Raw genomic sequence first — 26,891 nt, 5'->3', positions numbered from 1 at the left:
AAGGCAGTGCCTTTAAGGCACACCGCCAATATATTCCGCTGGAAATCTCTACAAATTCGGGAGAATGGTTGCCCGTGGAGATTTTCGGGTCCCGGCAAGAAATCTGCGTTCAAAGGACTCCGGCTTATTAGTGATTCCCAAAGCCCAAAAAAAGTCTGCGGGCTATAGAGCATTTTCCGTTCGGGCTCCAGTACTCTGGAATGCCCTCCCGGTAACAGTTCGCGATGCCACCTCAGTAGAAGCATTTAAGTCTCACCTTAAAACTCATTTGTATACTCTAGCCTTTAAATAGACTCCCTTTTTAGACCAGTTGATCTGCCGTTTCTTTTCTTTTCTTCTATGTCCCACTCTCCCGTGTGGAGGGGGTCCGGTCCGATCCGGTGGCCATGTACTGCTCGCCTGTGTATCGGCTGGGGACATCTCTGCGCTGCTGGTCCGCCTACGCTTGGGATGGTTTCCTGCTGGCTCCGCTGTGAACGGGACTCTCGCTGCTGTGTCTTGGATCCTCTTTGGACTGGACTCTCGCGACTGTGTTGTATCCATTGTGGATTGAACTTTCACAGTATCATGTTAGATCCGCTCGACATCCATTGCTTTCCTCCTCTCTAAGGTTCTCATAGTCATCATTGTCACCGACGTCCCACTGGGTCATTATTGTCACCAATGTCCCACTGGGTGTGAGTTTTCCTACCGAGGATGTCGTGGTGGTTTGTGCAGCCCTTTGAGACACTAGTGATTTAGGGCTATATAAGTAAACATTGATTGATGATTGATTGAAATTCTGGTTTCCCCGGGAGATTTTGGGGGGGCGGGGGGGGGGGGGCACTGAAATTCTGGGCTCCCCCGTGAAAATTGGGAAAGTCGGCAAGTTCCCGATTTGGCAAGCATGCCCTACGACCGTGTTTTACTGGATATGTACGGCGACGTACAGCGGCATTTTAAAAAGCCAGTAACTTTACTTTTTGAAACCGATAAATTCCGATGTTACATTTAAAGCATTTATCGGCCGATAATATAGGCAGGCCGACAAGACAGTTTCAGACACCCAATATTTATGAGAGGTTGATGTTCCTCTCAGTTTGTAACAATGTGTATCAACATGTTTACACAAAAGTCACCGGGGGAATATTCCAGAGAGCAGGTTAAGTGCAAACTCCTGAGTATGTCAAATGAAGTCTATTAATATTAACTACATTTATTGTACCCAACTTTAGTGGAAGCAAACATTGTTTGTGGCATAAAGGTCTGGGGATATACATATAAAACAATCACACAACAACAACAATCATCATATTACACAAGAGAGTAATAAAGACAATAAATACAATGGACTATGGAGACCCAACAAATGATTAATAAAGTCACACATTTTAAAATTGTATGAAAGAAAACTGTTCAAATGATGTGCAGAGTAAATAATAATATGCTTCCTGAAGATGTTTCAGATGTGAAGCAGTAAATATGAACTAAGAGGGATTTATGTTAAGTTAAGTAAAAGTACCAATTGTCACACACACATAGGACAAAAGACCCTGGGAGGAATTTGCCCTTTCAAAGAGAAACCTATTCACTGTGGCAGGACAGTATCAAGATGATTTAATCACATTTGTATGATGGGCTATGAGGCATTTTATTCTCATTGTACAGCCCTTACCTTTGGGCCGATACTGAGGGCCACCCTGTTGACCACTTTGACGCGTGCACATGATTGAATGTCCACTTCTGTAGAAATGTGTTTGGATATGACAATCCCTTCATTCCAAGCTATGAAAATGAAATGAAATGTAGGTTGTAGAACATGATGTATGCTGACCTTGGCTTGAATGGAACATTGTCACAGCATGATGTATGCTGACCTTGGCTTGAATGGAACATTGTCACAGCATGATGTATGCTGACCTTGGCTTGAATGGAACATTGTCACAGCATGATGTACGCTGACCTTGGTTTGAATGGAACATTGTCACAGCATGATGTATGCTGACCTTGGCTTGAATGGAACATTGTCACAGCATGATGTATGCTGACCTTGGCTTGAATGGAACATTGTCACAACATGATGTACGCTGACCTTGGCTTGAATGGAACATTGTCACAGCATGATGTATGCTGACCTTGGCTTGAATGGAACATTGTCACAGCATGATGTACGCTGACCTTGGCTTGAATGGAACATTGTCACAGCATGATGTACGCTGACCTTGGCTTGAATGGAACATTGTCACAGCATGATGTACGCTGACCTTGGCTTGAATGGAACATTGTCACAGCATGATGTATGCTGACCTTGGCTTGAATGGAACATTGTCACAGCATGATGTACGCTGACCTTGGCTTGAATGGAACATTGTCACAGCATGATGTATGCTGACCTTGGCTTGAATGGAACATTGTCACAGCATGATGTATGCTGACCTTGGCTTGAATGGAACATTGCCACAGCATGATGTATGCTGACCTTGGCTTGAATGGAACATTGTCACAGCATGATGTATGCTGACCTTGGCTTGAATGGAACATTGTCACAGCATGATGTACGCTAACCTTTGCTTGAATGGAACATTGTCACAGCATGATGTACGCTGACCTTGGCTTGAATGGAACATTGTCACAGCATGATGTATGCTGACCTTGGCTTGAATGGAACATTGTCACAGCATGATGTACGCTGACCTTGGCTTGAATGGAACATTGTCACAGCATGATGTACGCTGACCTTGGCTTGAATGGAACATTGTCACAGCATGATGTACGCTGACCTTGGCTTGAATGGAACATTGTCACAGCATGATGTATGCTGACCTTGGCTTGAATGGAACATTGTCACAGCATGATGTATGCTGACCTTGGCTTGAATGGAACATTGTCACAGCATGATGTATGCTGACCTTGGCTTAAATGGAACATTGTCACAGCATGATGTATGCTGACCTTGGCTTGAATGGAACATTGTCACAGCATGATGTATGCTGACCTTGGCTTGAATGGAACATTGTCACAGCATGATGTATGCTGACCTTGGCTTGAATGGAACATTGTCACAGCAGCGAGACCTGACCACACGCTCCAAAACTGTTTGTCCTCCATGCAATCGCCCCGAGGGTTCCCAGCTGAAGCCAATCAAAGGAGGCTACCATGGCAACCGCACCATAGCAACGGTCCCATACCTGTCCACACTTCCTGGTTCTAAACAGGAAATGGGCGGAGCAACCTTCCGAAAGGAAAATTCAGCATGAACTGAAGCCAAGAAAACTAAATAAAAACAATTTTTTGCTATTAGACTTCTGGCAACATGGCGTTGGATTGTGGTCACATGACTGTTTTCTTTCCTCTCTTGCACCTGTTCCCAAGATAGTTCTTTTACATTTAAAAACTTTCCTGCTGCTTTGACCATTATTTTCATCTTCTCACTCTTATTTCTTGCCTGTTCTGTACAGTTTATTACGTATGTCTTCTTTCTATTTCCAGCAGACTAGAAGAACATCTTAGGTGCACTGCTGCCCTCCATAGGCTATTAACAGAATGTCCTCCTTCTGTCCTATGTCCCACACTACAGACTCGGACACAAACAGGACAGAAAGTAAAAAAAACAGCTTTGAGGACGTCAAAACAAAATGTATGTATTCTTTCCAACGGCCACTAGGTGGCAACAGAGGCTCCATGTATTACCTGAAGAAACATTTGACTTCTGACCTTTCCAAATTATTTATCTCATCTTTACTCATACTTGCCAACGCTCCCGGATTTTCCGGGAGATTCCCGAAATTCAGCGCCTCTCCCGAAAACCTCGCGGAATAAATTTTCTCCCCAAAATTTCCCAAAACTCTGATGGAGCTGGAGGCCACGCCCCTCCAGCTCAAACATGCACAGTTCCAAGCTTGAAAAGGAGGATTGCAGGCGGATCTGACGGCATTTAAAGTCATTTTTAAAAACGACAGCTAATCCTCCTCCTTTTTGACCGGACAACCGCGGAGAATTAAAGTAGGAACACTCCGGAGGCAGAAGTTCATTAAGAGGGGCGGACTCACCGGCTCTCAGCCATGTTTCCGTCACACAGAGGAAGTCAAGTACGCCGCCCGCGGGAAGTGAAGAAATCCTTCAGGATAAATGTTTTGTTTGTCAAAAATCTTGCGTTCACAAGACCGAACCTGGCGGTGGCCAGCACGTCCAAGGGCGCAGCTAATCCAGGTCGGGCCCGACACACAGAGACCAAAATAGACGCAAACAACACAAAAATGAACAGAGCTGACAGCGAGAGACGGCTGGGCAAAGCACATACTGGCGTCATCTTCTGGAAACTCGGAAATGACGATACTCAAATTGTGAAAGGTAAGTGTTGTTTTTTTTAGTACCCAGCAAGCACAGTACAGTTAGTAGAACAACTGTGTTTTTGATAGGTGCCGTCTGAAATTCAACTATTTATTTTATTTATATATATAATAAAATAAATATATATAGCTAGAATTCACTGAAAGTTAAGTATTTCATACATATATATATATATATATATATATATTTTTTTTTTTTTTTTTTTTTTAATTACAGCCAATATAAAAATATTGGCTGTAAATATACTCTCCTCTTAACCACGCCCCCCGCCCCAACCATGCACCCAAACCACGCCTCCGCCCCCACCCTCCACCTCCGGAAATCGGAGGTGTCAAGGTTGGCAAGTATGTCTTTACTGCTGGAGTTCAGCTCACTGAGGATGTAATCTCCATTTTTGGTATTTCAATTATCTTTAATTATTCATAAACAGGCTTAAAACAAACCATTATTATCATTACTGCCTCATTTTTTTCCACTCTCTACTAATTAAAACTATTCTACCATGAAAACATTCAGGATGTTCATACACACAATATTACACATCCCCAAACGTACCATTTTACTATTGTATTAATATCATATATTATTATATTGAATATTCACATGTTTAAAACAGTGCTGAAGATTTTAATTCCCCCTCGGAGATTAATAAAGTATTTCTGATTCTGACAATTACATCACTCTCATAAAGCCTTTAAAGCTGAATATGTTTTTTTTTTTTACCATAGCTCAGCTTCACAATGTTGGAATATTGACTGCTGATATTAACATTCTTCTATTGTTTGGAACAAATAAATGATAAATGGGTTGTACTTGTATCGCACTTTTCTACCTTCAAGGTACTCAAAGCGCTTTGACACTACTTCCACATTCACACACTGATGGAGGGAGCTGCCATGCAAGGCGCTAACCAGCACCCATCAGGAGCAAGGGTGAAGTGTCTTGCTCAGGACACAACGGACGTGACGAGGTTGGTACTAGGTGGGATTTGAACCAGGGACCCTCGGGTTGCTCACGGCCACTCTCCCACTGCGCCACGCCGTCTTTACTCTTTTTCTTTGCTCAAATGAACAGGATGAAAGTGTCTTTGTCACTACTGAGTGTGATTATATATGATTATGTATATAATAATCTTCCATTCTTCACCTTCATTACCGCTTGATTTAACTCTCATCTTATTTTATCCAGAGAGAACTTGACCATAAAAAGATGGCTGCACATCAATAAAGTGTCACTAAACTTCAATAAAACTAAATCTATCATATCTGGAGATTGTAAAAATGAAAAACACAATTCATGGTGGATAATATTGAAATAAAAATAATAAAGGTAGTCACATGTTTAATATAGATGATAAAGTAAGCTGGACACTACATGTAAGTCATGTAAAGAAAACATAAAAAAATGGAGTGCAAAAAAATAGATTAAAATAAAATACATACTCACAAATATTAACTACAATTATTGTACTCAGTTGAAACATACATTGTTTATTGCATAAAGGTCTGGAGAACTATATATAAAACAATCACACAACAATATTCAGATTATAATAGGGAGTAATAAAGATAATTCATAGAATGGATTATAGAGACCCAACAAATGATTCATTAAGTCACACATTTTAAAAGTAAATGCTCTTGTATGAAAGACAATTGTTCAAATGATGTATAAAGTAAATAATAATATGCTTCCAGAAGTGGTCCAGAAGATGTTTCAGATGTGAACCAGTAAATATGAACTAAGAGGGATTTATGTGTACTCAAAAGCAAAGGTATGAACACATGTAAAACAAATATGTACATCATATAAAGGAGTTCATCTATGGAATCATCTACAATTACAAAATAAAATATGTAACACTTCATTATTCAAAAAAAAAACCCCCCACTGTTATGAATAGGTATAAAAGTGAATTATGGATATATACACATAACTTTTTTATTGTATGTAACATATTTTATGTACTGTTTATTCTCATCTTTTCAGTCAAACTGTTATGTTCATTTTAAATGTGTATATTAACTCATGTACTTGACTGAAATAAAAGCACTGATCTGAAGTGTCTAATCTATAAATGTTAGAATCATATTAAAGAGATTGTTAGACAAACAACAACAATGTCACACATGTTATATGTGCTGATGTTAGAAAGTCCAAATGAAAGTCTGGACTGTTTATTTCAAATCCTGCAGTTTCATTTGCTGCTGCTGTTCTCACCAGCACACTTGTGTTTCTTACACTGGTACTTAGAAGACAATCTTTCACCACACACACTGCAACTCAACACTTTCCCTCCTGTGTGTGTTCTCATGTGTGCTGTACAAGCTTGTCGGTCATGAAAGCTTTTGTTGCATCTTGAACAGGAGTATGGTTTTTCACCAGTGTGTATCCTCATGTGTCTTTTGAAAGATTGTCTTCCAGTAAAATCTTTACTGCAGATTGAACATGAAAAGGGTTTTTCACCAGTGTGTGTTCTCATGTGTAATTTTAAACTTTGATTTGTTACAAAGCTGTTTCCACATTCTGAGCAGGAAAAAGGTTTTTCTCCAGTGTGTATTCTCATGTGTATTTTTAACCTTTGATTTGTTACAAAGCTTTTTCCACATTCTGAGCAGGAAAAAGGTTTTTCTCCAGTGTGCATTATCATGTGTCTTTTGAAAGATTGCCTTCCAGTAAAATCTTTACTGCAGATTGAACATGAAAAAGGTTTTTCTCCTGTGTGCGTTCTCATGTGTATTTTCAAACTTTGCCTCTGAGTAAAATCTGTACCACAGATTGAACAAGAAAAAGGTTTTTCTCCAGTGTGTGTTCTCATGTGTCCTTTGGAATGGAACTTTTGAGTAAAATCTTTACCGCAGATTGAACATGAAAAAGGTTTTTCTCCAGTGTGTGTTCTCATGTGTCTTTTCAAATAGCTAGGATATTTAAAAGTTTTGTGACAGGTAGGACATGTGACGTGAGTGTTGTCAGTGTGACATGTTGCATCATCTTTAGAGTCTTCATCATCAGTGTGAGGAGAGTGTGAGGTTGTGTCCTCACTATCTGATAGTGGAGCTAAGAGCTTGTCTGCTTGTGATCCTCCACAGTGGTCTCCATCAGCTTCTGTTGTCATGTGTTGTGTTGAGCTGCTGCTTGAAGGCTCCCCCCCTCCCCTCTCCTCACTTTCATCATCTTCACTCTTCACACTCACTGGGAACTCCTCCAACCATTCTTGACTGATGCTGTGTTCCTCCTCTTCCTCTTTAAAATGGGAGGTCAGTGGGTTATTTTCTTCCCTCTGCATTCGCAATGTATGTGGCGCCGCTTCTTCCTCCTTAATGTAGAAGGGCTGTGGCTCCTCCTTGCCCATCCTGAAGCTCCACTTCTGTTGCTCAGAGAGAAGATGTTCTTCACAGACGTCTGCAGGACACAAGAAGACACACATGCTCGAGAGGAGTCCATCTTTCTTCAGTCACATCTTAGGAGCGATATAGGTAAGATTTTACCAATTCAGATTTCATTTTCAATTCTGCTTTACGATTCGGTTATTTGTGGACTCATTTTTGCTTTCAAAATTGGTAAAAAGGAGAATAAACATTTTGATTAGCACCAACAGTGAGGTCTTAAGAGGCCCAGACCTTACGGTTCCCCCATGGGGTGTCAGAGGGCCCTAAGGACAATATTCTGCTTTGAAAATATCGGTAAAATAACAATATTTTTGGTTATAAATTAAGAAGAGACAACACGTTATTTTGTGGTATTACACAGAACTTTTCAGAACACCGAATTTCCCCCGGGGATCAATAAAGTACTTTCTATTCTATTCTATTTGTCAGGTTTGTACCTGACAGTTTGGTCTATGGCTTAGTTTTTTCTCTGCATTTGTCTTTGTTTCCTGTCTTTAGTTCTTGTCAGCACTCTTATTTTGGTCCATTTTCCTGTTTGTCTCCCTGAGTGCTGTGTCCCCTCAGCTGTGGCTGATTGGCACCTGGCCACACCTGGTGTCAGCCAGTCACTATTTAGACCTGTTTTCTCCTCCAGTCAGTGCTGGACTATTGTCACCACTCCCTGTCAATGTCCTAATTACTTATCCTTGTAGCTGTGTCTACTTCTGTTTACTCTCTTCATGCCGTAGTTCCTTCGTGTCAGAGTAAGTGTTTTTGTTCGTAGCCAAGTTTGTTATCCGCCTCGTGCGCGCCTTTTGTTTCTACGCTTTTGTTTTGTTTTAGTGATAAATTAAATCATGTTTTCCTTTACAATGCCTGCCGCCTTCTCCGCATCTTGGGGTTCATCACAAACTCAATCCGACACTATTGTATTTTATTTTCTCCAGAAGGTCTTATCTTTGTCCATGTGATGTCAGATGAAACACAGATGGAGCTGTTTGGCCACAATAGCCAGCAATATGCTTGGAGGAGAAAAGGTGAGGCTTTTAATCCCAAGAACACCATCCTACAGTCAAGCATGGTGGTGGTAGTGTTATGCTCTGGCTCGGTTTTGCTGCCAATGGAACTGCTGCTTTAAATGTGACAATGAAAAAGGAGGATTAGCTCCAAATTGTTCAGGACAAGCTAAAATCATCAGCCTGGAGGTTGGGTCTTGGGTGCAGTTGGGTGTTCCAACAGGACAATGACCCCAAACACACCTCAAAAGTGGTCAAGGAATGGCTAAATCCGGCTAGAATGAAGGTTTTAGAATGGCCTTCCCAAAGTCCTGACTTAAAGGTGTGGACAATGCCGAAGAAACAAGTCAATGTCAGATAATCAACATATTTAGCTGAACTACACCATTTTTTTTTTTCCTCTCTGAGCTGCCACCTTACCTTACCTAGTGATCCTAGGAGCTATGTTGTCTGGGAGCTTAAGCCCCCTGGTAGGGTCTCCCAAGGCAAACTGGTCCTCGGTGAGGGACCAGACAAAGAGCATCTCGAAGACCTCTATGAAAAGTAAAAACAAAGGACCCAGATTTCCCTCGTCGGGACGCAGGTCACCGGGGCCCCCTTCTGGAGCCAGGCCCGGAAGTGGGGCACGATTGCGAGCGTCTGGTGGCCGGGCCTGTTCCCATGGGGCCCGGCCGGGCACAGCCCGAAGAGGCAACATGGGTCCCCCCTCCAATGGGCTCACCACCCATAGCAGGGGCCATAGAGGTCGGGTGCGATGTGAGCTGGGCGGAAGCCGAAGGCAGGGCTCTTGGCAGTCCGATCTTTGGCTACAGAAGCTAGCTCTTGGGACGTGGAACGTCACCTCACTCGGGGGGAAGGAGCCTGAGCTAGTGCGCGAAGAAGAGTAATTCCGGCTGGATGTAGTCGGACTCACTTCGACGCATAGCAAGGGCTCTGGAACCACTTCTCTAGAAAGAGGCTGGACTCTCTTCTACTCTGGCGTGGCCGGCAGTGAGAGGCGATGGGCTGGGGTGGCAATTCTTGTTTTCCCCCGGCTAAAAGCCTGCACGTGGGAGGCTTTGAGCCTTCGGGTGGGAGGACGGGTCATGACTGTTGTTTGTGCTCACGCACCAAACAACAGTTCAGAGTACCCACCCTATTTGAGTACTGGAAAGTGCTCCCTCAGGTGATTCTCTTGTTCTGCTGGGGGACTTCAACGCTCACGTTGGCAACGACAGTGAAACCTGGAGAGGCGTGATTGGGAAGAAAGGCCGCTCGGATCTGAACCCGAGTGGTGTTTTGTTATTGGACTTTTGTGCTGGTCACAGATTGTCCATAACAAACACCGCGTTCAAACATAAGGGTGTCCATATGTGCACTTGGCACCAGGACACCCTAGGCCGCAATTCCATGATCGACTTTGTAGTTGTGTCATCGGATTTGCGGCCTCATGTTTTGGACACTCGGGTGAAGAGAGGGGCGGAGCTTTCTACCGATCACCACCTGGTGGTGAGTTGGCTGCGATGGTGGGGGAGGATGCCGGACAGACCTGGCAGGCCCAAACGCATTGTGATGGTCTGCTGGGAACGTCTGGCAGAGTCTCCTGTCAGAGAAAGTTTCAATTCCCACCTCCGGAAGAACTTTGAACATGTCACGAGGGAGGTGCTGGACATTGAGTCCGAGTGGACCATGTTCCGCACCGCTATTGTCGTGGCAGCTGATCGGAGCTGTGGCCGCAAGGTAATTGGCGCCTATCGGGGCGGTAATCCTAGAACCCATTGGTGGACACCAGCGGTGAGGGATGCCGTCAAGCTGAAGGAGGAGTCCTATCGGGTTCTTTTGGCACATAGGACTCCGGAGGCAGTGGACATGTACCGACAGGCCATGCGGTGTGCAGCTTCAGCGGTCGTGGAGGAGTTTGGGGAAGCAATGGAAAACGACTTCCGGACGGCTTCGAAGCGATTCTGGACCACCATACGCCGCCTCAGGAATGGGAAGCAGTGCACTATCAACACCGTGTATGGTGCGGATGGTGTTCTGCTGACCTCAACTGCGGATGTTGTGAATAGGTGGAAGGAATACTTCGAAGACCTCCTCAATCCCACCAACACGTCTTCCTATGAGGAAGCAGTGCCTGGGGAATCTGTGGTGGACTCTCCTATTTCTGGGGCTGAGGTTGCTGAGGTAGTTAAAAAGCTCCTCGGTGGCAAGGCCCCAGGGGTGGATGAGATCCGCCCGGAGTTCCTAAAGGCTTTGGATGCTGTGGGGCTGTCTTGCTTGACAAGACTCTGCAGCATCGCGTGGACATCGGGTGCGGTACCTCTGTGTTCCAGCTATCAGGGGATCACACTCCTCAGCCTTCCCGGTAAGGTTTATTCAGGTGTACTGGAGAGGAGGCTACGCCGGATAGTCGAACCTCGGATTCAGGAGGAACAGTGTGGTTTTTGTCCTGGTCGTGGAACTGTGGACTCTATACTCTCAGCAGAGTCTTTGAGGGTGCATGGGAGGTTGCCCAACCAGTCTACATGTGCTTTGTGGACTTGGAGAAGGCATTCGACCATTTCCCTTGGGAAGTCCTATGGGGAGTGGTCAGAGAGTATGGGGTATCGGACTGTCTTATTGTGGCGGTCCGCTCCCTGTACGATCAGTGCCAGAGCTTGGTCCGCATTGCCGGCAGTAAGTCGAACACATTTCCAGTGAGGGTTGGACTCCGCCAAGGCTGCCCTTTGTCACCGATTCTGTTCATAATTTTTATGGACAGAATTTCTAGGCGCAGTCAAGGTGTTGAGAGGTGCCGGTTTGGTGGCCGCAGGATTAGGTCTCTGCTTTTTGCAGATGATGTGGTCCTGATGGCTTCATCTGGCCGGGATCTCCAGCTCTCACTGGATCGGTTCGCAGCAGAGTGTGAAGTGACTGGAATGAGAATCAGCACCTCCAAGTCCGAGTCCATGGTTCTCGCCCGGAAAAGGGTGGAGTGCCATCTCCGGGTTGGGGAGGAGACCCTGCCCCAAGTGGAGGAGTTCAAGTACGTAGGAGTCTTATTCATGAGTGAGGGAAGAGTGGATCGTGAGATCGACAGGCAGATCGGTGCGGCGTCTTCAGTAATGCGGACGTTGTATCGATCCATTGTGGGGCAGAAGGAGCTGAGCCGGAAGGCAAAGCTCTCAATTTACCGGTCGATCTACGTTCCCATCCTCACCTATGGTCATGAACTTTGGGTAATTACCGAAAGGATAAGATCACGGGTACAAGCGGCTGAAATGAGTTTCCTCCGCCGGGTAGCGGGGCTCTCCCTTAGAGATAGGGTGAGAAGCTCTGCCATTCGTGAGGAACTCAAAGTAAAGCCGCTGCTCCTTCACATGGAGAGGAGCCAGATGAGGTGGTTCAGGCATCTGGGCAGGATGCCACCTGAAAGCCTCCCTACCGAGGTGTTTAGGGCACGTGCAACCGGTAGGAGGCCACGGGGAAGACCCAGGACACATTGGGAAGACTATGTCTCCCGGCTGGCCTGGGAACGCCTCGGGATCCCCCGGGAAGAGCTGGACTAAGTGGCTGGGGAGAGGAAAGTCTGGGCTTCCTTGCTTAGGCTGCTGCCCCCGCGACCCGACCTCGAACAAGTGGAAGAAGATGGATGGATGCACCAATTTTTTCAAGAGGAGTGGTCAAAAATTCAAGCAGAAGCTTGTGGATGGCTACCAAAAGCGCATTTTTGCAGCGAAACTTGCCAAAGGACATGTAAGCAAATATTAACATTGCCGTATGTATACTTTTGACCCAGCACATTTCTTCACATTTTTAGTAAATCCATAATAAATTCATAAAAGAAGCAAACTTCATGAATGCTTTTTAGTGAGCAACAAATATGTGCTCCAATCACTACATCACAAAAAAATAACAGTTGTAGAAATGATTGGAAACTCAAGACAGCCATGACATCAAATATATATATATTTATATATATATATATATTTATATATATATATATATATGCGCTGATTTGCAGAATGGCCACAATGCTGCGAGGAGGAGATGCAAATATAATCATTTAACACTCGCAACTGTCGTTTTGTGTTCATACTTAGCACGTTTGAAATATGTGTGCATAAACGGCTGTGAGAAAGGAGGCACTGGCGCCGCAAAGGCAGACCATGAACACAGGATCCTCCATCCGACGTGTTTGTGTCAACACATAAGGACTGTTATGACTAAAAAATTAATAGACATATTGTCTATTCAGCAATATCATTTTATAATTTTATAGCTGTTGGACGCCTTACAAAATGGCTGAATAAAACAAATATAACGATTTGTGTCGCGCTTTAAAAATATGAATTGTTTTTATCGAGGGCCTTAAGAAAGGCCGCTTGTAACAGTGACTAATATATGAATATTAATGTCGAAGAAATTGACTCATGATATTATTAAACAAAATTTAATATTTTTCGAATGTACACTGGAAAAAAATGGCTTAGACTTTACGCTAAAAACTTGGTAACTCAGTCGCCAAAACACAATATAGGAAATATATTATTACAATATATATCCCATATGAAAAAAAAACTTTTTGCAATATGCATTTCACGGTGGCAGAGGGGTTAGTTCGTCTGCCTCACAATACGAAGTTCCTGCAGTCCTGGGTTCAAATCCAGGCTCGGGATCTTTCTGTGTGGAGTTTGCATGTTCTCCCCGTGAATGCGTGGGTTCCCTCCGGGTACTCCGGCTTCCTCCCACCTCCAAAAACATGCACCTGGGGATAGGTTGATTGGCAACACTAAATTGGCCCTAGTGTGTGAATGTGAGTGTGAATGTTGTCTGTCTATCTGTGTTGGCCCTGCGATGAGGTGGCGACTTGTCCAGGGTGTACCCTGCCTTCCGCCCGATTGTAGCTGAGATAGGCGCCAGCGCCCCCCGCGACCCCAAAGGGAATAAGCGGTAGAAAATGGATGGATGGATGGCATTTTCTTGCAACTTGACTATTCTAGACCATTTATTCTCAAACTGCATTACTAGTGGTACTAGTAACATACGACAAATAATCACCGATCGTTAACTGTAAGTCGTTACTTTTTTCTTACACTTTGAACCCTGCAGCTTATAAAACTGTGTAGCTAGTGAATGGATTTTTCTTCGTTGGCGGTCATAACGAAAATAGTTTTTTTTTTTTAATAAACAAATGTACTGAGAGGCTGTTTTTTTTCTTTGTGCTATGGCAATCTTTTGGACAAAATCGCTCACTGCAGGTTCTGCAGTGTTCTTCCATTTAGTGCCTACAACCGGAAGTAGAGTGGTGTTCAGTCTTCTAGCCGTCCACAGCGTTTCTGCTCGTATCGATTTTTTTGTACATAACTTCAAGCAACGTTTGTAAATTTTACAGCATGAGTAAAACTGTTTATACATACTAGACCGTCCCATGTGTTTTCATTAGGAGCATTTTCATGCATTTTTTTTACGTGCTATTGTAATATAATGACTGCAGCATCATTAGCATTAGCTAATATGCTAACACGTTTCCAAGTAATATTAACTTATAATGGCATTTTTTTTTAATTGTTTCAGTTTAGCAAATTCCTCAGTAAATTCGACAAGCTGTCACCATAGAGCTTTTGAGTCTGATTAGCTGACTGGAGAGCTTGCTTTTGCAGTTAATGGGTCCATAATTATGACTTCTGTTTTGTTTGATCAGCCGTTTTACTGCCTTGTGACAGACACTGTTTGGGAACAATTAAGGTATGTAAATAAAAATTTACAAAATCTTTCATACCAGTATATATCTGCGGCTTATAGTCCGGTACAGCTAATATATGTTAGCTATATTAGTGGTTAAATACCGGTGAGCTCTAGAGTCTGTATTCAAACACACTGTTACTGTTAAAATTGCATGTAATGTTACAATGGCCTAAAATATAAAATCTACTTGTTAAATATGTGTCTGCCTTGTTTTTAATGACTACTTAGGCCGACTACGCTAGTGCATTTTACTGTTGTCATTACTGTGGTACTCCTCAGTATGAGTCCATGGTTCTCAACCGGGAAAGGGTGGAGTGCCATCTCTAGGTTGGGGAGGAGATCTTGCCCCAAGTGGAGGAGTTCAAGTACCTGGGAGTCTTGTTCACCAGTGAGGGTTATAATTAGAAATAAAGCTCACTTTATTTCTAATTATTACATTTCTCAAAATAATTTGATGATAAAACTGTTTTAATTGCATTTATGGCGGAAGGATCTGTGTGGCAGGGTGTTTTTTGGAAGCAAGGTGTTATGGGTAATTGCAGTCAGGTGCGGTGGAATTGAGCCACACAGTTTTTTGACCTCACTCATACTTTTTCTAACTCGTACTGCAACAAACTCTCTTTATTTTGTCATTCATTTGTTCCCACATTGTGATTGTTTTACGTTTTGAATTATTAAGTTCACAAGTAAACCATACAAACGAAGAAGAACGTCTGGAGTTTTGTTTGTTGTTGCCGCAGCAAGCGGAGTGAAGGAGAAAGGAGAGGAGCGTCAAGCTAAGGCTACTTTAGGAATCTACACAGTTGATAAAACATTGTCCTTTACAATTATAAAAGCTTTTTTTTTTTTTAAATCTACTACTCTGCTAGCATGTGAGCAGACTGGGGTAGATCCTGCTGAAATCTATGTATTGAATGAATACACAATCCTTTTGAATCGGAAAAATATTGTTTTTGAATCAAGAATCGCGTTAAATTTTTAAAAAATCGATATATAATCGAGTCGCGACCCCAAGAATTGATACTGAATCGAATCGTGGGACACCCAAAGATTCGCAGCCCTGTATATATATATACATACATACATACATATACATACACACATATATATATATATATATATATATATACATATACATATATACATACATACATACACACATATTTATATACATATACACACACACACACACATTATATATATATATATATATATACACACACACACAACTGATGTACGTGTACCACTATTGGAACGCCAAATATTATCTAATTGTTTAAGTACAGTGTTTTAGTTTCCTATATTGAATGAACCTGACAGTTCACTAAGGCGGTACTTGGAAATCCAAGTATTTTATGAGGTGGTACCTGGTGATAAAAAGTTTGACAACTACTGACATAGTGACGTAGTAAACTACATTGGCAGCCATCATTTTGTTATACCTAAAACGGCGTATGTGCATAAATCGCGCTTCCAACGAGATCCAGTTTTTATCTCGAGTTAACAGGAAAAGGAGAAAAAAATATCTGCGTATTTTCATTTGTCTCAAAATACTTTCCACTGTGTTCGTTAGAAAGTTCCACAACTGTTGACGTTATCCCACACTTGTGCTACAGAACTCATCTCACTGTGCAACATGTCAATGTTTGAAGTGGAACTAAAGGTGATCTCTGAAAGAGGCACACATTATTTCCAAAGCAGGGCCCCCATCCACATATACAATACTAGTACATATCTGATGAAAAACAACATTATTTTGTTATTTGAATTATGAGTGTGCCATTCCACCTATTATGGTTGTAAGATATAGCGACATTAGTATAGTACTGCGATACTAATGAATCATTTTTGGTACTATGCCGTCTCTGAAACTTAACCCTTGCTCCCGCGTCAAAGTCACGTCGTGACATTGCTGGTTTACGAGCAGACGAGCATGTTCGGCGGCACACAATCACCGAGTACTTACAAGCAGACACAGTGTGGAGACAGAAAAGGGAGAACGGACGCATTTTGGTGTAAAAACTAACAATAAAGGTGAAGTTATAACACTGAAACACTCTCAGGAAGAGGTGCTTTAAGACATGGCTAGCTAGCTAGCGGCTAACGTCCATCCGCCGTCGGCAGTGTTTCAGCTACTTCTAAATCACTAATCCTCGCCTCCGTGGCGACAAATAAAGTAAGTTTCTTCCAGGTAAATTATCACTGGAGGACGAGGACCAGCTAAACATGTTTCACTACACTGTAGCTCACTGGCATCAAAATGTAAACAAACGCCACGTATCTAGCCGATACTACTATGTTTACGTCGATATTTTTGGGCATCACAACGTCTTCTTTCGTTTTTTCAAATGTATATTATGTTTATAAAGTCAGGAAATATGTCCCTGGACACATGAAGACTTTAAATATGACCAATGTATGATCCTGTAACTACTTGGTATCAGATTGATACCCAAATTTGTAGTATCATCCAAAAACTAATGTAAAGTATCAAAGAAAAGAAGAATAAGTGATTATTACATTTGAACAGAAGTGTAGATAGAACATGTTAAAAGAGAAAGTAAGCAGATATTAACAGTAAATAAACAAGTGGATTAATAACACATTTTCTACCACTTGTCCATAAAGTCCTACTGAAATGAGATGTTCTTATTTAAAGGGGGATAGCAGGTCCATTCTGTGTCATACTTCATCATTTCCCGATATTGCCGTATTTTTGCTGAAAGGATTTAGTAGAGAACATCGACAGTAAAATTGGCAATTTTTGGTCGCTAGTAAAAAAGCCTTGCCTCTATTGGAAGTAGTAGACGATGTGCGCGTGACGTCACGGGTGTGAGGGCTCCTCACATCCACACATTGATTACAATCATGGCCACCAGCAGCTAGAGCGATTCGGACCGATAAAGCAACGATTTCCCCATTAATTTGAGCGAGGATGAAAGATTAGTGGATGAGGATAGTGAGAGTGAAGGACTTGAAGAAGAAAAAAAAGACGAGGGCAGTGAGAGCGATTCAGATGTTAATAGACACATTTGCTAGGATAATTCTGGAAAATCTCTTATCTGCTTATTGTGTTACTAGTGTTTTAGTCAGATTATAAAGTCATACCTGAAAGTCGGAGGGGTGTGGTGACCGCCAGTGTCTCTGAGTGAAGCCATGGAGGAGCCAAGAAAGTCGCAGCTGCCTCTTTGACAGCTGCAGGAAGAACCACACAAGCTGCACTCATGTTTACGGTAAGATCCAACTTATTACCACCATTTTCTCACCGAAACCTGCCGGTTGACATGTGCTACAGAAACATGTTCGATTGACCGCTCTGTTCCATATTAAAGCTTCACAACAAACAAAGAAACACCAGCTGTGTTTGTGTTGCTACAGCCGGCCGAAATCCACCGCTTTCCACCAACAGCATTCTTCTTTGACGTCTCCATTATTAATTGAACAAATTGCAAAAGATTCAGCAGCACAGATGTCCAAATTACTGTGTAATTATGCCATGAAAAGAGACGACTTTTAGCCGTGAGTGGTGCTGGGCTAATATGTCCGCTACCACCAATAACGTCACAAGCACGCGTCAACATAAGCGTCATCATTCCGCGACGTCTTCAACAGTATACCTCGCGGGAAATTTAAAATTGTAATTTAGTAAACTAAAGCGGCCGTATTGGCATGTGATGCAATGTTAATATTTTATCATTGATATATAAACTATCAGACTGTGTGGTGGCTAGTAGTGGCTTTCAGTAGGTCTTTAAGTGTTTCATGTGTTCATTGTTGTGTTGCAATGTTAATATTTCATCATTGATATATAAACTATCAGACTGCGTGGTGGCTAGTAGTGGCTTTCAGTAGGCCTTTAATAATGTGTATAAAATAATAGGTGTATAAATGACACCATATGTTACTGCAGACTAATTAAGAGTCTTTGTTTGCTTACTTACTACTAAACACAAGTTGTCTAATATACTCACTATTTTATTGTAGGACTTAACTGCAATAATAAACATATGTTTAATGTACCTTAAGTTTTTTTGTTAAAATAAAACCAATAATGCCATTTTTGTGGTCCCCTTTATTTAGAAAAGTAACAAAATAATTTTAGTACCAGTACTAGGGGTGTAACGGTACACGTATTTGTATTCAACCGTTTCAGTCCGGGGGTTTTGATTCGGTGCGGAGTTGTACCGAACCAGTTTACAGACGGACATATTAAGTGGCGTAAACAATACTCAAAATGCCGGACATTTGAGGTATTTAAGAAACTCTGCCCTGATAGCTCCGCAAAAGAGGACATGTCCAGTGAAAAGAGGACGTATGGTCAGTCTAGCACTGGACATGTCCTCTTTTGCTAGCATGCTAGCCGCGACCTGACTAGGATAGACTGACCAAATGTCCTCTTTTCACTGGACATGTCCTCTTTTGCTAGCATGTTAGCCGCGACCTGGCTAGGATAGACTGACGATACGTCCTCTTTTCACCGGATATGTCCTCTTTTGCTAGCATGCTAGCCGCGACCTGACTAGGATAGACTGACCAAATGTCCTCTTTTCACTGGACATGTACTCTTTTGCTAGCATGTTAGCCGCGACCTGACTAGGATAGACTGACGATACGTCCTCTTTTCACCGGATATGTCCTCTTTTGCTAGCATGCTAGCAGCGACCTGACTAGGATAGACTGACCATACGTCCTCTTTTCACCGGACATGTCCTCTTTTGCTAGCAGCGACCGGGCTAGGATAGACTGACCATATGTCCTCTTTTCACCGGACATGTCCTCTTTTGCTAGCAGCGACCGGGCTAGGATAGACTGACCATATGTCCTCTTTTCACCGGACATGTCCTCTTTTGCTAGCAGCGACCGGGCTAGGATAGACTGACCATATGTCCTCTTTTCACCGGACATGTCCTCTTTTGCTAGCAGCGACCGGGCTAGGATAGACTGACCATACGTCCTCTTTTCACCGGACATGTCCTCTTTTGCTAGCAGCGACCGGGCTAGGATAGACTGACCATATGTCCTCTTTTCACCGGACATGTCCTCTTTTGTGCAGCTGTCAGGGCAGAGTTTCTTAAATGTCTCAAATGTCCGGCATTTTGAGTTATGGTTGCGTGTATTAACAATGTACATTCAGGGTTAAGAAGGGGTTAAAAACAAAAGACATTGTGCACGCAACAGCAGCATTGGTGAGGGAGGGACAGTGAGAGAGAGAGAGAGAGAGAGAGAGAGAGAGTTATGATAAACGCGCATGCGTCTCCAGGCTCTGCTTTTTATCCATTGATTTATCAGATTTATTTTTTTATTATCTATAGCAGGGTTGTCAAAAGTGTGCCCCAGAGGCCATTTGTGGCCCACAGCTAATGTTTTAAAGGCCCAGGGCACATTCTGAACATACTATTAAAATAAACAAAAACATAACAAAAGTGAAATAAAAAAGCTTGGAGGTTAAATGTAATTTAGAAAAAGTTGCAAAGCTGTTTTTTTTTCTTTCAAACTGTCATTGCTCAAAACATGACTACATGTCATTTGTGGAAATAAAAAAGTGTAAAAAAGGCATGTTGTATAGCATTCCAATTAGCACAAGAGGTTGAACACCTCCAACATGATGTTCTGTAACAGCAGGGAAGTCTTTTATCAACAGCTGTTTATTTGAAGTCTTATGGAAGTCAACTATGTGTGCAGTGCAAGGTGAAATGCAGTTATGTCATCTTCTTCTCAATAACACACACATCAAACTTGTGTTGCTTCCTTATTTGTCATTATTCAAAGCTGATTGTAATGTGTAGCAGCGGCAGCTGAACTCAATGTTACAACGTGTCATAGTTACCTCCGTCAGCTGGAATTAAAAATACAAATAGTTGTGTTGTTAGTCCAGAATCTTCACGGTCCTCATAGACAACATAATTAGGAACCAGTACTAAAAAAATGGTACTCGGTATAAATCCCTAATCTTCACCACTAAACCCTTGAAATATGCTGACATATGTGCTGCTAAAGGTAAATAAACAGTAGCCATATTGAATGTTTGCCTTCAATTGACCACGTGAGGTTAGGAGGACGGCCTCCAGGTCACATGGTTACACCCCAGCAATTACACTGTTGATGATTGATGAGCATTCATGTTTAAAGGGGAACATTATCAGCACACCTATGTAAGCGTCAATATATACCTTGATGTTGCAGAAAAAAGACCATGTGTTTTTTTAACCGATTTCCGAACTCTAAAAGGGTGAATTTGGCGATTTAAATGGCTTTCAATTGTTCGCTGTCGGAGCAATGACCTTTCACCCGTGACGTCACAATGGGAAGCAATCCGCCATTTTCTCCAACACATTACACACACAAGTCAAACCAGCTCTGTTATTTTCCATTTTTTTTGACGGTTTTCCGTACCTTGGAGACATTATGCCTCGTGGGTGTGTTGTCGGAGGGTGTAACAACATCATCAGGGACGGATTCAAGTTGACTTGCGTGGAGTGTGCATCGATTAGCACGGCATGCTAATCGATGCTAACATGCTATTTAGGCTATCTGTATGTACATATTGCATCGTTATGCCTCATTTGTAGCTATATTTGCATCCAGCCTTTCCCTTCACCCACATTTAATGCCAAACAAACATATACCCATCAAAAGATTCAAGTTGCACCAGTGTCAAAAGATGCGAAAGTCCCTCGTTTGTTCTGCACATTTTACCGACGACAGCTATGCTACGACAGACATGGCACAGAGATGTGTGGATATCCTGCGACACTCAAAGCAGATGCATTTCCAACGATAAAGTCAACGAAATCACAAAGGTGAGTTTTGTTGATGTTATTGACTTATAAGTATATGCTAATAAGACATATTTGGTTGCGGCATGACTGCCAGCTAATTGATGCTAACATGCTATTTAGGCAAGCTATATGTACATTTGTAGCTATATTTGCATCCAGCCTTTCCCTCCACCCACATTCAATGCCAAACAAACACTTACCAATCGACAGATTTAAGTTGCTCCAGTGGTCAAAATATGCAAACGTTGGTTAAAAGGCGATCGCCGAATAGCTTCAACAGCTAGAGCTATAGCTATTGAGCGAATAGCTTCAATAACTATTCGCTCAATAGCTTCAGTTTCTTCTTCAATTTCGTTTTCGCTATCTGCCTCCACACACCAACCATCCGTTTCAATACATGCATAATCTGTTGATTAGCTTAAACCGCTGAAATCCGAGTCTGAATCCGAGCTAATGTCGCTATATCTTGCTGTTCTATCCGCCATGTTTGGTTGTATTGGCAGCACTGTATGACGTCACAGGGAAATGGATAGTGGTTTCAAAGATAGCCAAAATAAGGCACTTTAAAGCCTTTTTTCGGGATATTCCATGATAGGTAAAATTTTGAAAAAAACTTTGAAAAATAAAATAAGCCACTGGGAACTGATTTTCATTGGTTTTAACCCTTCTGAAATTGTGATAATGTTCCCCTTCAAATGGTGATGATAAAACGCAAGTATATCTCCATCTTGAGTGATAAATGTGGCCCCCGGATGAACATGTGTCACAAACATTGTATTAGATGATATGTGGATGATGTGCTTACTTGGACTGTGATGAAGCTGTGAGGACTCAGCTGCTTTGTCTTCATGCTCTTCAGTCTTCACAGAGACAACAGTCAGTGGAAACTTGCTGACATCATCCTCCTCCTGCCCTACAGGACACTCTCCCTCCTCTTCCTCTTTAAAATAGGGGGGCTGTGGATCCTCCTTGTCCCCTTTAAAATGTGAGGGCTGTGGATACTCTAAAGTGAAACTGTCCCCCTGCAGATGAGGGAGACATTCTTCTTGGTGTCCAATCAGCTGATGGATGTCTACAGGACACAAACAAAACACATTTTAACTCCTACATGCTAAATATTAAATCGTACATGAAATATAGGGCTGTGGCTATTGAAAATGTTATTAATCAAGTGTTCTACGGGAAATGTTTTCAATTAATCGAGTAACTGGATAAAACATAGTGTTGCTTGGTTAAAGACGAATTTAAGCTATAAGACATTTCACTTAATAATGAACGGCCAATTGGTTTGAGATGGTATGAGACCAAGATGACATCTTTGGATCAGGCTTTGTTTTTTCAACAATCACTGCCACATTAATGGCTGCACCAACAAATGCGGATATGAGGGAAATAACAGGTCAGTATAGCTTTGACACACATATATAACTTGTCAAACCTGCCAGCTAGCAGGCTAGGTTTACAGTGTCAGTTACCATGGTAACTGACTCTAAATGTGTGTTACCTTTCTTATTTTAGGAGGTAAAACTCTCAAACTTCACATATTCAGGACTTTGCACTTAACCTGCTCTCTGGAATATTCCCCCGGTGACTGTGTGAGTTTTGTGTAAACATGTTGATACACATTGTTACAAACATCAACCTCTCATAAATATTGTGTGTCTGACAATGTCTCCTTCTTATCAACAATGTAAAATTACAATTCATCTTCCTATAGACAATCTATTGAAGAATAGTGTTAATAATAAATATAAAGTTAGTAAAGATGTGAGAGTAAGAAGTAAACAAACCTGTTCTGTGTAACACAACTTGATGTTTTTCATGTTGTCGCTCCTTCTCCTCTTTTGTTGGACAAAGTTCCTCCTCGTACTCTGCTGTCGTTCTTTGGCACATTTTCACACAATCACAACACTTTACACTCACACTTGATCTCTACTTAGTGATGTGTTTTGATCACTTCCGCCTCTCTTTGTTAGCAGCTAACAAGCTAAGCTAACTAGCAAGCTAAGCTAGCTCGAGAAGCATCAAAGTGCGCTCAGACTAATATAACCGCCTGCAAACAGTTATTAACTATGTTTACTCTACTTCCTAGAGTGTAATAAAGGACATATATGTGTACCGGGAGGCACAGACTAAGAACATTGAACTCTGATGACTGCAATAACGTCTTCACCGTCAGACGCCATCTTGTTTTATCCTCGCCGTGTTTGCTTCGCGCGCAGTGTTGTCAGATCTCGCGAGAGAAACAAGAGAGGACCCCCCCCCCCCCCCGTGCAACTATTTCAACATTCTGAAAATAAAAGTAAACTTGTCCATTTTACATTTTCAAAACAAAGACCTACAACTTATTTTCGTAAAAATATTCAAATATTTAACAATGTATTGAAACAACTAACGAAAGAAAACATATATATTACACTCATGATATTATTTTGTCTTTGATGCTTATCATTTTTATAATGTATTTTACAATGTGGGAGGTTTTCATCTTCTTTTCAAATTTCCTTTGGCATTATATATATCATATATATATCTATATTAGGGGTGGGCAGATTAATGCGTTAATTACGAGTTAACTCATCAATCTATTAACGCCGACAATTATTTTATCGCACATTTGCTTTTATTTTGTTAACGCCTTTTCTTAACAAGATGGCATCTCCCGGATGTACTTCGGCGTGGAGGGGCTCTTGGTAAAGATGGAACATTTGGCAAAAATACCGGACAATTCTGCAAATTTCATGGCTGGCTTACAGCGTGGTCACTCCGGGATCACCTACGACCGCCAGACAATTCTGGATGTGGATAGATCGGGCCGTTTTGGACTGAATGAGGTGTGCATGCTAGACCGGCTAGCTAGCATGGGAATACTTTGCCGGCTACATCCAGCGGCCTGTGAGGCAGCGGAGTATATGTGTTGTCTGTCTATTAATGAATAATGCAGACCAGGAGTGTTGGCTGAGTTCTCAACGTTTGCTTTCAGAGCGTGCATATCACAACATACAAGATGGCGACACAACCTATACCGGGCTACCGCGCATGCTCGTCACTCCTGTTGCATGCTGGGTAGGGTAGTTCTTTTTTCCCCTGGCTCATAACATCACAATATAGTACCATGTATATGATGCCTTCAGTTTATCAAAGCACCAAGCAAACAATCGGAAAATTCCCATCATATCAATTCCTAGATATGGTCATAATTATTTTAAGTGCACTACGCAGAATAAACACAACATTATTAATATTGCTACTACGGATCATTTGATCAAAAATTCCCTAAAACAGCCCACTACCTATAATATAGGTTTTTTAAACATAAGATCCCTGATAAAAAAAAATGTTTCTGCTGTTACCTCAGAAATTGCCTGTTCAGATGTTATGATTGTGGCTCAGAGATTTGTATGTAGATTATATTTATATTCCATAACAAACAGGATAACTTAAATACCCTGGCAGTGGCAATAAGCTTAAATGTTTGTATTTACATTTTTTGAGTTGATTTTCATAAAATATGCTTTTTAACTGCTACTGTTTAACAAGGACTGATTTAAATTGTGTTTGCACAACAAATGTTTTGGCGCTTTTGTTCATGTGGGAGAATATTCCAATAAAGGTGCACTACACACTACTTTTGAATTCATTATTGGGCTTTGCGTATACAATAAAGTTAATCGCGATTAATCGGAAATAGTGCGATTAACTTCGATTAAAATGTTTAATCGTTGCCCAGCCCTAATATATATATATATATATATACATACACATACACACACACACACACACATATATATATATATATATATATCAATCAATAAATCAATGATTATTTATATAGCCCTAAATCACTAGTGTCTCAAAGGGCTGCACAAACCACAATGACATCCTCGGTAGGCCCACATAAGGGCAAGGAAAACTCACACCCAGTGGGACGTCGGTGACAATGATGACTATGAGAAACCTTGGAGAGGACCACATATGTGGGCAACCCCCTCCCACCCCCTAGGGGAACCGAAAGCAATGGATGTCGAGCGGGTCTAACACGATGCTGTGAAAGTTAAATCCATAGTGGATCCAACACAGCCGTGAGAGTCCAGTCCAAAGTGGATCCAACACAGCCGTGAGAGTCCAGTCCACAGTGGAGCCAACAGGAAACCATCCCAAGCAGAGGCGGATCAGCAGCGCAGAGATGTCCCCAACCGATACACAGGCGAGCGGTCCATCCTGGGTCCCAGCTCTGGACGAGCAGTCCATCCTGGGTCCCGACTTAGGACAGCCAGTACCTCATCCATGGCCACCAGACCGGACCCCCTCCAGTGGGACAGAGGAGAAAAAGAAAAGAAACGGCAGATCAGCCGGTCTAAAAAGGGAGTCTATTTAAAGGGGAACATTATCACACTTTCAGAAGGGTTAAAACCAATAAAAATCAGTTCCCAGTGGCTTATTTTATTTTTTGTACTGGAAACTAATTTCCAAACACAACTTCATCACACACAATACTCCACTATGGAATTGTTCTTATATTCAAATGAGAAACAAATCCATCTTTGTACGGCAATGGTTTGAAAAAGGCATTTGGTCACTGATGCACTTATTGACTGATAAACATATCTTATTATTTGAAGATTTCATTAAGTACAGCCTGCAAATAAAAAACATTACAAAATTTAAAAAGGCTTTCATTCAAAATATTCTAGTTACTTCATACCATATTTGTTCATTTTTTTCTATTTCTTCTTCTTCTTATTTTGTCTGGAACAAAAAAATACTCATGACTTAAAAGTATCCATTCTTTCTAAGGCAAAAGAGTTCCTTTAAGAAAAAAAAAGACGGAATTGACCACTTAAAATAATATTTTGGATGTTGTTTTGCAATTCAAGACAACACTTGTTGGTTCTGTGATTGGGAAACACAATAAACAGTTTATTTTAAGAATGTATGCAAAGTAATGTGGTAGCGGCGGCGGCGATGACAAGAAGAACGCGGAGTTGGAATATAATCACAACACTTTATGTACATATTTGTATAATATTTACATATTTATATAATATAAATGATAAATAAATGGGTTGTATTTGTATAGCGCTTTTCTACCTTCAAGGTACTCAAAGCGCTTTGACACTACTTCCACATTTACACACTGATGGAGGGAGCTGCCATGCAAGGCGCCAACCAGCACCCATCAGGAGCAAGGATGAAGTGTCTTGCTCAGGACACAACGGAGGTGACGAAGTTGGTACTAGGTGGGATTTGAACCAGGGACCCTCAGGTTGCGCACGGCCACTCTCCCACTGCGCCACTAAAAGCTCCATTCACAGACAGAGTCCCATTGCTTTTATGAGCGGTCGAGCGAGTTAAAAGCTGGAAATATATATACATATATATATATATATACACACATATATATATATATATATATATATATATATATATATATATATATATATATGTATGTATATATATTATATATATATACATGTATATATATATGTATACATATATATATATATATATATATATGTGTATACATATATATATATGTATACATATATATATACATGTATACATATATATATACATGTATACATATATATACATGTATACATATATATACATGTATATATACATACATACATACATGTATATATATATATATATATATATATATACATATATACATACATGTATATATATAT

The 26,891-nt window shown here is 41.5% G+C and overlaps 1 protein-coding gene across 3 annotated transcripts in view; it reads right to left on the bottom strand.

Moving 5' to 3' along the window:
- Positions 1–23,406, bottom strand: part of LOC133545172 (gastrula zinc finger protein XlCGF57.1-like) — a 64,756-nt gene extending 41,350 nt beyond the window's left edge. Inside the window, exons 1-4 of one of the 3 annotated variants that reach the window (XM_061890549.1) lie at positions 22,989–23,406; positions 22,004–22,270; positions 17,528–17,635; positions 5,791–7,731 (exon numbers count right to left, since the gene is read on the bottom strand). In XM_061890549.1, coding sequence (XP_061746533.1) covers positions 6,527–7,731; positions 17,528–17,635; positions 22,004–22,270; positions 22,989–23,091 — 1,683 coding nt within the window. In that variant the 5' untranslated portion in view covers positions 23,092–23,406 and the 3' untranslated portion in view covers positions 5,791–6,526. Of the gene's footprint in view, positions 1–5,790; positions 7,732–17,527; positions 17,636–22,003; positions 22,271–22,988 lie in introns of those variants that run through there. The other 2 variants (XM_061890550.1, XM_061890547.1) reach the window with 2 other exon arrangements.
- Between the last annotated feature and the right edge of the window lie 3,485 nt (positions 23,407–26,891).

The sequence above is a fragment of the Nerophis ophidion genome, linkage group LG28 (genome assembly GCF_033978795.1).
Source record: "Nerophis ophidion isolate RoL-2023_Sa linkage group LG28, RoL_Noph_v1.0, whole genome shotgun sequence".
In the NCBI taxonomy this organism is placed as follows: domain Eukaryota; kingdom Metazoa; phylum Chordata; class Actinopteri; order Syngnathiformes; family Syngnathidae; genus Nerophis; species Nerophis ophidion.
This window is presented reverse-complemented; position numbering and strand designations above follow the sequence as displayed.